General features: G+C 42.9%; 1 protein-coding gene across 3 annotated transcripts in view; it reads left to right on the top strand.

Annotated features, from left to right (window-relative positions):
* The first annotated feature begins 197 nt into the window (after positions 1-197).
* The window catches only part of Arms (Ankyrin repeat-rich membrane spanning), a 69,234-nt gene continuing 55,133 nt past the window's right edge, over positions 198-14,298 (top strand). Inside the window, exons 1-6 of one of the 3 annotated variants that reach the window (XM_077646314.1) lie at positions 198-343; positions 2,512-2,629; positions 4,961-5,059; positions 7,008-7,106; positions 11,494-11,691; positions 13,915-14,013. In XM_077646314.1, the coding sequence (XP_077502440.1) occupies positions 2,522-2,629; positions 4,961-5,059; positions 7,008-7,106; positions 11,494-11,691; positions 13,915-14,013 (603 nt within the window). In that variant the 5' untranslated portion in view covers positions 198-343; positions 2,512-2,521. Of the gene's footprint in view, positions 408-2,511; positions 2,630-4,960; positions 5,060-7,007; positions 7,107-11,493; positions 11,692-13,914; positions 14,014-14,298 lie in introns of all 3 variants that reach the window. The other 2 variants (XM_077646313.1, XM_077646315.1) reach the window with 2 other exon arrangements.

The following is a 14,298-nucleotide window of genomic DNA, read 5'->3' as shown; positions in this document are numbered from 1 at the left end:
GCGAACAAAACTACTTGCTTCCAAAAAATGTTTGATCTCTCGTGGCTTCGAAGCATTTAGTAGTAACCAAGACCTCTGACTACGTATGATCTCATTCATTTCGCATTTAATTGCACCCTGTCGCACCGTTGGCGTTGGCCCGAAACCGAAACTAGCACCGGGAAAAGCATAGTAGCTGGTTTACGAGTCGAATAATTAGCCACTGGCAGTCAGTAATCTCGGGTTTCTTTCGGAAGTGTCCGCTCAGTTTACTACGCCAGTCATGTTTCTGGTGCTGCTCTATCCATTGCGTTCTTCTCTAAGTATGTGATGTCCGACGATCCATTGCAGTGATCAAGAACGAGTAAGCATGCCGTTTGTGTGACTACAGCTGTGCTGGATTCAACCTGTTATTCGTAAGCGCTGCAGTAAGTTACTCAGGAGCATTTGTGGGACATACTCGGCACATTGGATGTGGAAAATGGAGTAATTAATCTTTTAAAAGATATATATAGAGGTAACAGAGTGCTCATAAAATGGGAAAAAAATGTATCAGGGCCTGTAGAGATACAGCGGGGGCTTAGACAAGGATGTCCTCTGTCCCCTTTGTTGTTCATGTTGTACCTGCAAGGTTTGGAAGCCAAGCTAGAGGGGAGTGGACTAGGCTTCAACCTATCTTTTTTCAAGCAAGGGGAATTGATTAAACAGACATTACCGGGACTAATATACGCGGACGATATAGTGATAATGGCTGACAACAAGGAAGACCTGCAGAAGTTGTTAGACATATGCAGTACAGAGGGAGATAGATTAGGCTTCAAGTATAGTAAGGAAAAATCTGCAGTCATGATATTTAATGAAGAGGGCGGCGAGCATAGAATACAGGAGTTCGTGCTAAAAGTAGTGAATGAGTACAAGTATCTTGGGGTGTGGATAAATAACAGTGCTGAGTATCTGACAGAGCATGAAAAATATGTAATGAATAAAGCTAGTAGGAATGCAGCTGTCATGAAAAATAGGGCACTGTGGAATTACAATAGGTATGAGGTGGTAAGAGGGATCTGGAAAGGGGTGATGGTCCCTAGCCTGACCTTCGGGAATGCGGTCCTGTGTATGAGGCCAGAGGTTCAAGCAAGGCTGGAAATTAGGCAACGGGGAGTAGGGAGGTTAGCTTTGGGAGCACATGGCAATACACCAAATCAGGGGGTACAGGGGGATATGGGATGGGCGTCTTTCGAGAGCAGAGAGGCTAGCAGTAAGATAGCATTTGAGGAACGATTGAGAAGGATGGAGGAAAAGCGGTGGGCTAGGAAAGTTTTCAGATACCTGTATATAAAGAATGTTGACACGAAATGGAGAAAGCGAACTAGAAAATTGACAAGCAAATATCTGGACAGCAGTAAGGGGGCAAATCAGCAATTATCGGTTAAGAAAAAGGTTAAAGGAACAGAGAGAGCGTTGTGGAAAACAGGGATGCTGACGAAATCGGCACTGGAAACATACCGGACCTTTAAACAGGAAATTGTCAAGGAAAATATCTATGATAATTGTAGGGGAAGTTCTTTGCTGTTTGAGGCCAGGACTGGAGTTTTGCGTACTAAGACGTATAGAGTCAGGTACCAGGAGATAGACACTTTGTGCATTGCGTGCGGAGAGGAGGAGGAAACGGCTGAACACTTGATACTTTTCTGTAAAGGGCTTCACCCTACAGTGGAAGGCAGCGGGGCTGACTTACCCAAGGCATTGGGGTTTAGGGATAGTGAGGGGAAAGTGGATTTTAAGAGGTTAGAAGTAACCAAGCGAAGGTTATCTGATTGGTGGCTAAAAGCAAGACAGGAGTAAAATTTCACAAGACATGGCTAGGTGGCTTGAGCCACCGCCCGATGTAAAGGGTTCAGCCGTATCCATCCATCCATCCATCGTAGGGCGTTTACGCACATATACACGACGTTTCCCTTCTGCTGCATACACTGAAAAACTGCTGCTCGTGAAACTGTCATCTGATTCCTGTACAATGAGCAGTTTTATTGCTTTGTTGATAACTCAGCAGCTTAATGTCGAACCTTTATGCTAGCCTTAAGATCGTCATAGTGTCCTTTCGAAACTTGCTTACAGGAACCTTAGAGTATTATCAGTTTGTGGTTGGCACTACTGAGTACATATATTTCTGAACAAGAGGAAGATATGTAATAACGAAGAACTACGAATTTTAGTGTGATTACTCAATCAAGACTCGTTGCCATACGTTTGACCAGGTCGTAGGGTGTGTATATGCAACGCGTGTATGTGCTTTATTGTAATTGCAATACCTTTCACTGTTCTAAAATTAAGACCTGCTGAAGCCTTTGCATAATGTTTCAGAGCACCCGTTTATCGCATACATATACGTAATTATCTTGCCTCCAATCGCTGTTTTTTTTTTTCTGACATTAACGACTGTGAATTTTTAGACCTGATCTTTTGAAGGTTATACCCTGTGTTGCAATGTTTATTTTGAGGTCACTGTTAACATATCTTGCATTTTCTTTTCAGGCTAGGCAACATGGCTTCTGCATTTACAAGTGCTGCTGCTGCAATTAATGCTGGAGACCTGCATTCTCTTGAAAGGTCTCTTAATTCCAAGATCGTAAGCCCTGATGAAAGGGACGAGGTGGGACTTCTATTAGAGATTTTTTTTTTTAATGTCTGCTTTATCTTGCTAATGGACCATGCATTGTGCACCCTCTAATTGCATATTACTGGGGGTATTATCTCTAAGTTGTAAACTTGGAAGCGCAAAAAAACCGGACGACGGACAGTGTAAGGAAACACAAAAACAGGTTCACGAGCGCTACTACCAACTGTTTATTCATGCTGAGGTACAGAAGTTATATAGGAACAGAATTGTCGAGCATGCGCGTGGAAAAGGCACACAAACCGCACAATCACACAAACCGCACATCAGACATGCGCACAAGTTAATCAAAAAAAGAATTTAAAAAGGCACATTCCGATGAATAAACGTGTACAGACGTGTCACTGACACAACGATCGGACAGCTTTCGGATATAATAAGCCTCTAGAACGAGCCTAGCCTTATCATTGCCGCTCTTGCCTAGAACCGTGGTTTTCTCCAACCTTGCCCTACACGTGCACGAAGCAATGTGACGCACGATATTAGCACTAGTGTCTTTGTTTTCTATGTTTTTGGCATGCTCCCATAGCCGGTCATTAATACAGCGGCCAGTTTGGCCAACGTATGAAGCCCCACATGAGAGGGGAATGCAGTACACCACTCCTATTGCACATTTGGTGTAGGCGATCCCATGTTTTTTGTTGCAGCCCCTGCCGGCACACCCCATGATGCGGGGGCATAGCTTAGATAGCTTATTGGGTGCTGAGAACACCAAAGGCACATGGTGCCTGCCCGCCACTTTTTTTAGGTTGTGCGTGAGTTGGTGTACGTAAGGGACCACCACCGGCGTCGAAGAAGGGGGCTCAGACCTTTTTTGGGCGCCTTTGTGCTTCTGCAGGAGGGTTTCAGCAACAGCTTAAATGACCGGGCCAGGGAAGCCTGCAGATAGAAGTCGCTCAACCTGATCATTGACACTCTGTTGAATTTTATGAGGGCAAGATTTTTGAAGCGCAGACTCCAGGCAAAGCGACGCAATACCTCGTTTAACCACCTTGGAATGAGCCGAGTCGTAGCTGAGGAGCTTTTTGTCGGCTCGGGGGGAGTACATCCAGCAAATATGGTCTCGGCAGAACAAAAGCTTGAGGTCTAAAAAACGCAACTCCTGACTTTCAGGTAGTTCATGGGTAAAAACTAAACCTTTCCCAAGTCGATTAAAAGTATTTAAAACCAATGAAACAATATGGTCAAGGGATGTAGAGTTCCCTGGTCTTAAAATAATTAAAAAGTCATCAACATATCTAAAAACTTTAAAAACTGGCCCCCCTTGAAAAGTCTGTGCAAGAAGGCGGTCAATTGAAGATAAAAATATGTCACATAAAATCGGAGCTACACACGAGCCTATACAGATTCCTTTACGCTGCAGAAAAAACTGGTTGTCATGAGAGATAAAAGTTACCTGCAAGTAGTATTCTAGTAATCTTAAAAAATTATCTACCGAAATTCCAGCTGAGTTCTGGAAGGCCACAGCCCCCGAGCCTTCAAAGCTTTCTCTGACCGAAGCTAACAGCTCAGCATGTGGAACAGAATAAAACAAGTCTTGTATATCAATGGAAAAGGCTAAATCCATCCGATCGTTGGTCTGCACAAAATCGGCAACTTCTTGTGACTTCTTAATCAGAAAGGGGTCATCAACGGGAATGTGTTTAAGCTTGCTGAGCAAGAAACGGCTGACGTTGTGTTGCCACGAGCCCTTCTCGCTAACAATAGTTCTAAATGGCATATCCGGTTTGTGCGTTTTTGCCGATAAAAACGTTGGCCAAACTGGCCGCTGTATTAATGACCGGCTACGGGAGCATGCCAAAAACATAGAAAACAAAGACACTAGTGCTAATATCGTGCGTCACATTGCTTCGTGCACGTGTAGGGCAAGGTTGGAGAAAACCACGGTTCTAGGCAAGAGCGGCAATGATAAGGCTAGGCTCGTTCTAGAGGCTTATTATATCCGAAAGCTGTCCGATCGTTGTGTCAGTGACACGTCTGTACACGTTTATTCATCGGAATGTGCCTTTTTAGATTCTTTTTTTGATTAACTTGTGCGCATGTCTGATGTGCGGTTTGTCTGATTGTGCGGTTTGTGTGCCTTTTCCACGCGCATGCTCGACAATTCTGTTCCTATATAACTTCTGTACCTCAGCATGAATAAACAGTTGGTAGTAGCGCTCGTGAACCTGTTTTTGTGTTTCCTTACACTGTCCGTCGTCCGTTTTTTTTTGCGCTTCCAAGTTTACAACATGCATCACCAACTAGCCCGGCAGCTTGCTCTCCTGAACTGCATCTCTAAGTTTTTTTTTTTTTTTTTTTTTGCAGAATGGCCAAACACTGCTCATGATAGCTGCCCAATGTGGACAGCTCCCCATTGTTGAAGAACTGATTAGACAAGGAGCTGATGTGCACTTAGAAGACCTTGTAAGTTGCCATTTTTGGTAGCTTAAAGTATATTGATTGTACTTGCATACATCTAGGGCTGGGCATCATGGGGCAAAGTAACTTGCTGTGGTACCTTTCAGTTTCACTTTTAGACAATTGGGCTATGATCTGCAGCTGCTAGCTTAGTTCTAATGGCATGAGTGAGTGGGTGATTGAAACATTTAGTTTTCTACAAATCACGACTAGGTTGTCAAAAATAGGTGTCCTGGTGGACTATGCAGGATCCTGGGAAGATTCAGTGGCAGTTGTTAGGTCTAAAATGTGAGCAATGTGTCATGCTAGGCAAGGCCAAAGAATGAGGTGAAGGTTCAGTGTTGGAGTGGCCCCGCTGTCCTATGTAAAAGGAACATGAGGAGGAAGGATGTAGCTGCTCAATACAAAAAACATTGTTCAGCCTACTGTTATGTACTGCCATAGGATTTATTAAGGCGAACACTCAAGTGTATGCTGCTTGCTGCAGGGGGAGACATTGAACAGGGACTTCACTCAATGCCAACACTGAACACTGTCTCACTGAAATGCGAAGGCGCACTCTACTTGTGCTGAGGTGTCATCTGATATGCTGGCTTCTGACAAACTGGCATGCTTACTGAGAAGCAGTGCACCTGTGAGAGTGTTGCTGTGTCACTTAGTGCGCTCAGTTTGAACAGGAGCTTATTTTCACTTGCTTCACAAATTGTGCCTGTTTTAGCTGAAAGTTAAGTCTATATATATAAAAAAAACAGATTTAGTAAGGTTACTAGAGGCCTGAACAAGTAGTTTCAGAGCCTCAAGTAGCTTGAAGCTGAGATTATGTCTAGTCAAGCTAACAGAATCGTGTGATATAACACACAGCTTCTGTTAGCTGTGTGCTGATGTGTTTGTCCTCCAAGACACAATTTTTTCTGCTGCAGTGTTATTGTGCGTAGTCTTATCCTCATGCCTCCTAAAAACAAAACATTCCTTGAACACTGGTGTGTGACCACAAGTACTATAGTGTACTAACAGCCATCTGTTCCTCGTTTCCTTTGCATTATAATTATGCAACAGTTTGTTTGGAAAATTAGCTGTTATTGTGGCTCCGAGCTTTCATATTTTTAATTAAAAAGAGGCAAAAGTATGCCTGAGCAAAATTGCTATTTCTAGACTTAAAGCGGCTCTGAAAGGAGCTCTCAACAAAGTTGTGGTATGCCTGGGATGTTAAAGGATGCCGCTTCACAAATACCCTTCATCTAGAATTTTTTTAATGCATTTTGTAGAATCTGAGCTATCTGTAGACGAAGTTTGAATTTCTGCGTCTACGTGCCTTTCACTCTCCTCTCGTCAATTTTGTGCACACTGAAATGTTGGCGTTCCTCCAATGGCCCCACTGCTGGTTGCCGTCATGCACGGGAATTCTCCGGGTTGCGGAGCTTCCTAACCCGCCGCAGAGATCCAGTTGAGTGGCCACGGCCATGGTAGCTACGTGATGTCTGAAACAGTTGGCACGGTGAACCAATGATAGCTCTCAGCTGCTGACTTAACGAGTGCTACATTACACGTTGTGCGCCAATTCGGGCGTAAGCTTGGCACCGCTAGTCGCTGTGAGGCGCGGAAACGAGAATTTTGAAAAATGTATTGTAAATTATTGTCTCGCTTTTGAGGTCTTGTATGTGGCATGAACTCTTAGTGGCCTGTACTCGACATGTGTCAGTCTCTCTTTATGTCCTCTATGTTTCGGTCTGTCTGCTTTACAGGAAACAGAACAATGACCTGCCCAAGGTTACACCCTGTTAATCTTTACATTATTTCTCTTGTTTTGATTTACACATACCTCTCCTTGTAAGGTTGGTTTTTTTGCCTGTCTTAAAAGTTCTTACTTCTTTTGTTATGTTGTGCCTAGATTTGAGTAATGTTACGGTTGCTGTTTGTGCACTCATTCAATATTTGTATTGTTGCCACTCTACAGGACAACTGGACAGCACTATTAAATGCTGCCAAGGAAGGATATACAGATGTAGTTTCAGAGCTTGTAATGCACAATGCGGACATTGAGCATCGAGATATGGTGAGCTTTTCTTCTTTTTCACACATGGGGGCCTGCTTAATGTGCTGAGCTCTTTTTCCGCTGTGGACCATGTGCCTTGAAGTGACACAGAAAACGAGGTCCATTGGTGCCGTGCGGATAAAGCTTTGCACATGTTTTGACTAAGAATTTTGTCTTGAACAGGGCTATGGCCTATCTTTCTCTTTTCTTGAATATGTGAACTGTATTATAAGTCTTAGCCTTTTAGGTGGCAGTAAAACCTTTCTTGTGGAAGAGACCTCCTGAGATGGTGCAGAGCTCCTCCTATAACGGCAGTTTGCCTCATTTGGAAAAGTTTTGAAGTATAACTGTATAAGAGACTTTCTCCGGCATAAAACTGCTGGCATGTCGTTGGCATTGCATGTCATAACTGAAAGCTTGTGCATCCTCTTGTTCACCAAGAAAGCTGCTTGGGTGGGCCTGAGCCATTAAAGCCGCATTGAGTGCAAATTTAAGTTGGCCTGTATCCATAAATTACCATGTTCTAATCATTGAGGCACTACTTTCACTGAAAAGAGAGCTTTTATAAGCTAGAAAGAGTGCCAGATGCCATCGTCATTGGCCGTTTTCTCAAGGAAAGTGTTGTGCATGAAGACAGTTTTCGCGCACATCCGTACACCACCATTCACTTCCAAACGGTGATCACAGAGTCCTTCTTAGTCTTGTAATCACGAGTTTGAATCGAGTGATGGGAAAATTTTAAGACCCAATTTTTGCTGCAGTAGATGTCTTTTTCTGCCGTACAAACATCAACATAGCTGGAAAGGAGCCACAGAATCGATTTTTATTAACCCTTTTCCGGTCAGGTGTACTTTCCCCAGTGAGTACTGCACTAGTCAGCATTCTTTTAGGCCTTCTAGCCTCTCGCAAAGAAAGGGAGTGCCACTTCATGATTTGGCTATGAAACTTATTTAAAGCATTTTTTTTCAGCTTTGCTAGGGCTTCAGCATAACTTCTTGGGTGTGTGGTACCTCTCGAAGCACTGTCCCGGGTGGAGGCCAGGCTTCCTCTCGCATGTCTTGCAAAAAAAAAAAAAATGTCTTCCTTTTGCCGCCTTTTATCCTTCTGTCACTACAGACAGCGCGCAATCCTTGTTGAAGAAGGCACATAGTTCTCTTCGTCATTAAAGTGATCTTCGATTCCTACAAAGTCATTAGGCAGCTTTCCATCCAACACGTCTGCTGGAATGGAAGTCATGCTGCGATTTTGTGGCGCCAATTCAGGCCCTCAAAACCACACGATCAAAAAATATTTTTTCATCAGTATGGCGCTGCTATCTTCGAGAGGCAAGCCAAAAAGCCAATTTTAGGCTACAATGATTCCAACAAAATGGCGCACAGTTTTTCCTACAGAAATAGCAGGCAAACCACTGTGACTGGCAACATCTGACAACTGACCGGGCCTGCACCTTCCCGCTGTCAGGCGATGCCAGACAGATGAATAGAAAGGGTTAATCTCCTAGCGGACTTGGGCGAGCCAGGCTCATCATAAGTTGACTGTCATTTCTGGCTCGTGACGAATCCAGCTTGTCGTGTCCAGCACTTTTGTGTCCGGTTTAGGGCGAGTAGGACTTGTGTAAAGCATTTTTTTGGTTTACCGACTGATGATGACAGCACGGGACTAAATTTTGGTATCATTTAAAAAAAAAATGTGCCCATTAGGGTGTTAAGTATAGAAGTTCGATGGAGTTGTTCTCAGCCCTTGTCATGTGGGCTAGGAGAGGCCACGCATATAAGGTGGTGCGGTACTGTACTTTATTGCTTTTCTTTCTTTTTTTTTGTAAGGGGAGAACATGAGTTTTTTTTTTTACATTCCAAGCTTGGCTTTACAAATGACAAAACTGTCAATGTCATCATAAGCTGCTATCCTCTTGCATAAAAGTTATCAGACTGTGTCCTGCACAACAGAATTTTTATGGCTGTCTCTCTTAAGTACAGAAAGCACCAAAATTTATTGATGCATGCTTCTGCCCAGTACCATAAAACAGTTCTTTGTTGATTACGAGAAATACCTTAGTATTGATAAAGTGCCCTTCAGGTGATGTTCTGAAAAAATTATCTAGATGTGCAACACGGGCAGAAAAATTAAACCTACAGTATTTAACTTTTGCAATTTCCTCAGGGGTGTGCAATTATTCGGAAATTTCAAATACCAAATTGAATATCCTTGCATTCTATTATGCAAACGAACCAAATAGTGTATGCTCAAAATTGTTCGAAACGAGTCGAATATGCCCTCAAGTTTTCTAATACTTTTCGAATAATTGGCGTGAAGTTTGAATAAGGTCTGTCGTATTTTTCATTCATGACTATTCCAAAAACAAGGACCATACACGCCACTTACCACGCTGCCGCAATCGGTATGCACGGGATGGAGGGTTCAGCGCTATGGTATGGTCCATTCGCATGGTGGTGTTTGTAATCCTCATACATGGCCTCAGAGGTGGAATGACGCTGCAGGGCCCAGGCAGATTCAGCAAATCCGGCCTTTATTTCTGACCTCGGAGGCCATGCCTCATATGTAAGCTCTCGTCCGTCTCATGCTCTGAGATGTGGCGCTAGTTTATTACCTTCCATTGTCAACAGCAAACGGTACTTTTTCTATGAGCATAACATGACAGTGGTAAAGTTAATTCACGAATTTCGTGTTGTGATCTTCCAAATGCAGATCACTGTTGCGTCTTTTAACAGATACAGCTATAACTGCGAAAGCAGCACTTCGCTGTTCCTCACGATTGCTCATTGAATATTAGCACAATTAGCGAATATTTGTCAAAATATTCTATTTGTATTCAGTTTGGTTTTCAACTAAACTATTCGTATTTGATTCGGTAGCATAGCTACGCTATTCGTTTTCGATTTGGTTTGAAAAAAGTACTATTCGCTTAACCCTAAATTTTCCTCGTGTCAGATTTGCTTTAAGCTATGCCTGTGGGAGCCGTGCCCCACTTACCGAAGCTCTGGCCTGTTATTGCCACTGCTGTTGCCATTATCTTAAGTGGTGGCACTGGTAGCAGGGCAGAGGCATGCAAATGCTTAAGCTGCTGGGCAACGGCTACTTTATGCTGACATTAATCGGATGGAAATTTGCTGCAAAGAGTCAGAGGACTTCACTAGCTCTCTGAAAGCGCTGCACAATGTATGCAACTGTGCACCTTGGTTGAGATTTAAAGCAGCATACTACTCAACTTGCTCGATGTGCTGCCTCACTGGAAGTGAGGTAACACATTGGAAGGAGGACCACTGTGCCCTTAAGTGTGGCTGAATTTCGCTTGGGCTTACTGTTGCAGAGGCAGCAGTCACACTCTTCACATTTTCATTGGTTATGCTGCTTAGTATTGTGTACGTGCAGTAAGCATTGTGCAGCTTTACAATCTAGTGCATTTCGGCTGCAGTTATGAGAGAGCAGAATGCAAAGGTATGTTGCATGTTTTGAAGGTTGGTCATTTTCTTTGATGCTACAAGGTATTGTTATGCTTGCCACAGCAGTGCATCGTACACTTTCTAATCCGGTATGTAATATTCTAATTGTCTCTTTAATTCACTTTTTCTCAAGAAATTCCAGGTATCTTTCCCTCCCTTGGGGTGAAAATTTAGCAGCAAAAAAAATGACGGCTGATTTGTGTAGTTGGGCCAAATGAGAATTGGGTGCACTAACACTAACACTTAAGTTCTGGTGTTTGGATTCATTGTTCATGGGTGGAGGTTGTTCAGGTAGCGATAATGGGCTAATGCCCATATATGTGGAATTGGTCATTCTCTACTTTACATTCATGGATCCCTGGTAGTCCTCAAACCACTCCTGGCACAGTTGTCCGGTGGCCAAGTGATGCGCCACTGCAACTGCGCAATGGCAGGTACCGCCAGTGGGGCTTGTGAGGCCCAGGTTGCTCTTCTCGAACAACCTCTCATGACCAATCATTAATCGAACTGACACCTGTCATGGTGGGCAGCTTTCCAGGTGTATAGATATACACCCGAAGCAGGCTCAAGACAGACGGACAGATGCACACGCACACACTCATGCACGCACACGAGCTTCATTGCATGATCTAGGGGCAAACCTGATGGCCCTGAAACTTTAGAAGATGGCACATTTTCTTTTCGTTGACTAGGTTGTGTATGGCTGTCAGAGTGTGAAAAACCATGAGGTTAAACCTTTTCCCACACTGCCTCACACATTATTCTATGATCTTGCTCACTGTCTTTCCTGGTTTTAAAAAAAACCCTGTTCTGAAGAGGAGATGGTGTAGCATAGATTGTGTGCCTCGCACACCTCCCCAGGACTGTGCCTGAGTGAAAATAAGGGTTGCTGTTACTATTACTGTTACTATGGTTGGCTGGCTGTGATAGAGTGCTTACGATTCCAGGGTGGATGGACTGCCCTTATGTGGGCCTGCTATAAGGGTCACACAGAAACTGCCAAGTATTTGCTGGAGCAGGGAGCGTTCCCTAACGTCCATGACCTGAACCACATGTCCTGCCTGATTTGGGCAGCTGGCCGGGGTCACCAGAGTACTGTGGGTGACCTGCTCAGCTATGGTGCTAAAGTCAATTCCGGAGACAAGGTAAAGCATTTTCTGATTTTTTTTTTTGATAAGGGGGAGTTGTGCTATTACAGCAAACAGTAATACATAAAAGAAAAAAGACATTCATGAGAAGTGCAGGGAGGTTTGTTTGAAGCTGGTAAAAGACTGTGTTAAGAGAAAGTGACATTGGTGTTGCATTTAAAAGAAATTCTTGCAATTGTTGTTGAGGCCTTCTTTATGGTGGTAGACATAGCTGTCCACTGCCTGCATAAGGATATGCAGGAGTGAAATTTTCACTCATATATCTTCAGTGGTTCTGACATAAATTTTTATGTGCTTCATAGCGATACCAAACTTGCAGAAAGCCTGGCGTCACAACAATACGTGATAGGAGCCTAGAGTCGCTCTTAACTTTTAGCCAAAGGAATGATACATGCACTAACATTCTCCAGATATTTTTATCAATCTGATTTTTGTTTTCTGCACAGAACATTATATCCACGCTTGTAGAATGCAATCATTATCATTAAGTCAAAGTACTTGCAGAGTAAAAAAAATAAAGTTGTCAAAAATGTAGGCACATCACTGCATAAAGAATTTATTAAAGGAATACAGTGCAACAAACCTCATGAAAATCCATCAACTCATTGTTATACTACGCTTTCTGCAAGCATAGTAGTTGGGTCAAAAAACATGAGAAAACTGGCACTGAAGTTGCTCAAGCAGTTCATTGCCGTTCATGGCAGTGGGCCTGTTTCACTTTGGGCCTGTTTCCAGCAGAAATTTTTTTCGGTGTAATTGTAGATTCTTAATCTGCTGTTTTCTAAAATGCGACTTTTTATGAGATTTTCACGATTTGAAAATCATGTCCTCTCTTAAGGAAGAAAAGAGAGAAAACAATTGAAGGCTTTCTTTAAGTTTTTTTGTTGCTTGCTTTGAGAGCACCATGTTTGTACACGAGTACAGCTGTGCTTAAATTTTAACGAAAGAACAGCTGTGCGGAGTTGCGGAGGTTTGTAGTGGGTGCCCAAGCTGATATTAATTTAGGCTCACATGTTTGTGTAAGGCAGACTTTTTTTTACAGAGTCTGTGGAAAACCAACCAAATGTTCTAATCCTGTTTTTTTATATCCCAAGAATTTGTCTCACTCAAGTTCGTCTTTAATAACGGAACAATTGCTCATTCGCATCTACCCAAACACAGCCATATGGTTTGAAAGGGATGGTAATGAGTAATTACTCCCTCATTATGAATTAACTCCACCTTGAGGGATCCCCTATGACTCTTTGGCCTAACACTGCTCTCGCTTCGAGTTGTTTATCTATTCAGCCTTGCCCTGTCATCTTCTAGCCGCCCTGGTTAGCGCAGTTGGTTTGCGCCCCTGGCAGGTGGTCGCCCTGGGTTCGATCCATGGACCAGATTGAATGTTTGTTCTACTGCTAAGTCCCCGGGAAAGCTGCATAGCTTTCCTTTGTAGCCATATGGCTGTGCTTAGGCACACACTAGTGAATAATTACTCTCTTATTACAAATTTGCTGCATGTTTGGAGGTTCCCTTAAACTCGTTGGATAAATTAGTCTTAATGGGAGCCTATTGCATAGACAGTTGCGGTGTAAAGAGTGAATGTGAATGAGCATCTTGACTTGGTGTGTACCTTGTGATTGTGAAATCTTTTATAATCTATGACTTGTTGTCAGGGTTAATTAGTCCATGAAGAAAAGAGAGCTTGCTAACTTGAGTAACTGTACTGTAGAAGACGGAGCTAAACTGATGAGGGATAATCTGCCTCATATCTGACGCTGTTTTCCTAGAGTCCTCAGTCTTGTATGTATTTTGCCTTTGCAATTTCATCCACCTTCACTTGAGTTTCAAATCTGTCTGAAATTGTGCAGAATGTCTTGTGTATCCACAAGGCATTGCTTCCTTTACCTGGTTCTAAAATGGGAAGAGAACATTCTAACTAATTCGAGGGGTAGTTGTTATATGTGGCATGCATAGACTTGTGGTGGGCATAATAAAATTATAGATTTTTGCGTTTCTTAAAAATGACGGAGGTAACACTGCAACAGCTTTGTTTGTGGCCAGGTTAGCACCATAAACAATGACATCTAAAAGCTGTTGTAACTGAAGGAGCAAAAAACTTTGACCAGGCAACTCTGAGGCCAACAGTAGGAAAAAGAGATCTTTTACTGAGGACTGTGTGATTTCAGTTGCTTATATTGTGTGTTTGTGGTGATGATGCTTTATTTGTATTTCACGCAGTATGGAACTACACCGTTGGTTTGGGCATGTCGTCGAGGGTTTACAGGCATTGTTGAAATGCTTTTGGAAGCAGGTGCAAATGTTGACACTGCTGGAATGGTTAGTTCTCTTTCACCTGGTTCTTAGGATATATATCTGCACATTTCTTTTCTGTACGGGTTTGAAATTAGACTTACACCCATGCCACATGCGTACAAGAAATGGCAGTAAATGCTTTAGGCCTTAAGCTTGTTAAGGCCATTATTTTCGGAGTTGGTGCTACACGTCCACATTTAATGTCATTATGCAAAAATCATGATGGCAGTAACGGTTGCAAGGAACTCAAATTTCACCTGAATATAAACGGGCCTAATGATTACAATATCTCGGGAATGTTGCTCAAAT

Source organism: Amblyomma americanum, chromosome 1 (assembly GCF_052857255.1).
Source record: "Amblyomma americanum isolate KBUSLIRL-KWMA chromosome 1, ASM5285725v1, whole genome shotgun sequence".
NCBI lineage: Eukaryota > Metazoa > Arthropoda > Arachnida > Ixodida > Ixodidae > Amblyomma > Amblyomma americanum.
Note: the sequence above shows the minus strand (reverse complement) of the source record. Positions and strands in the feature narration are given on the sequence as shown.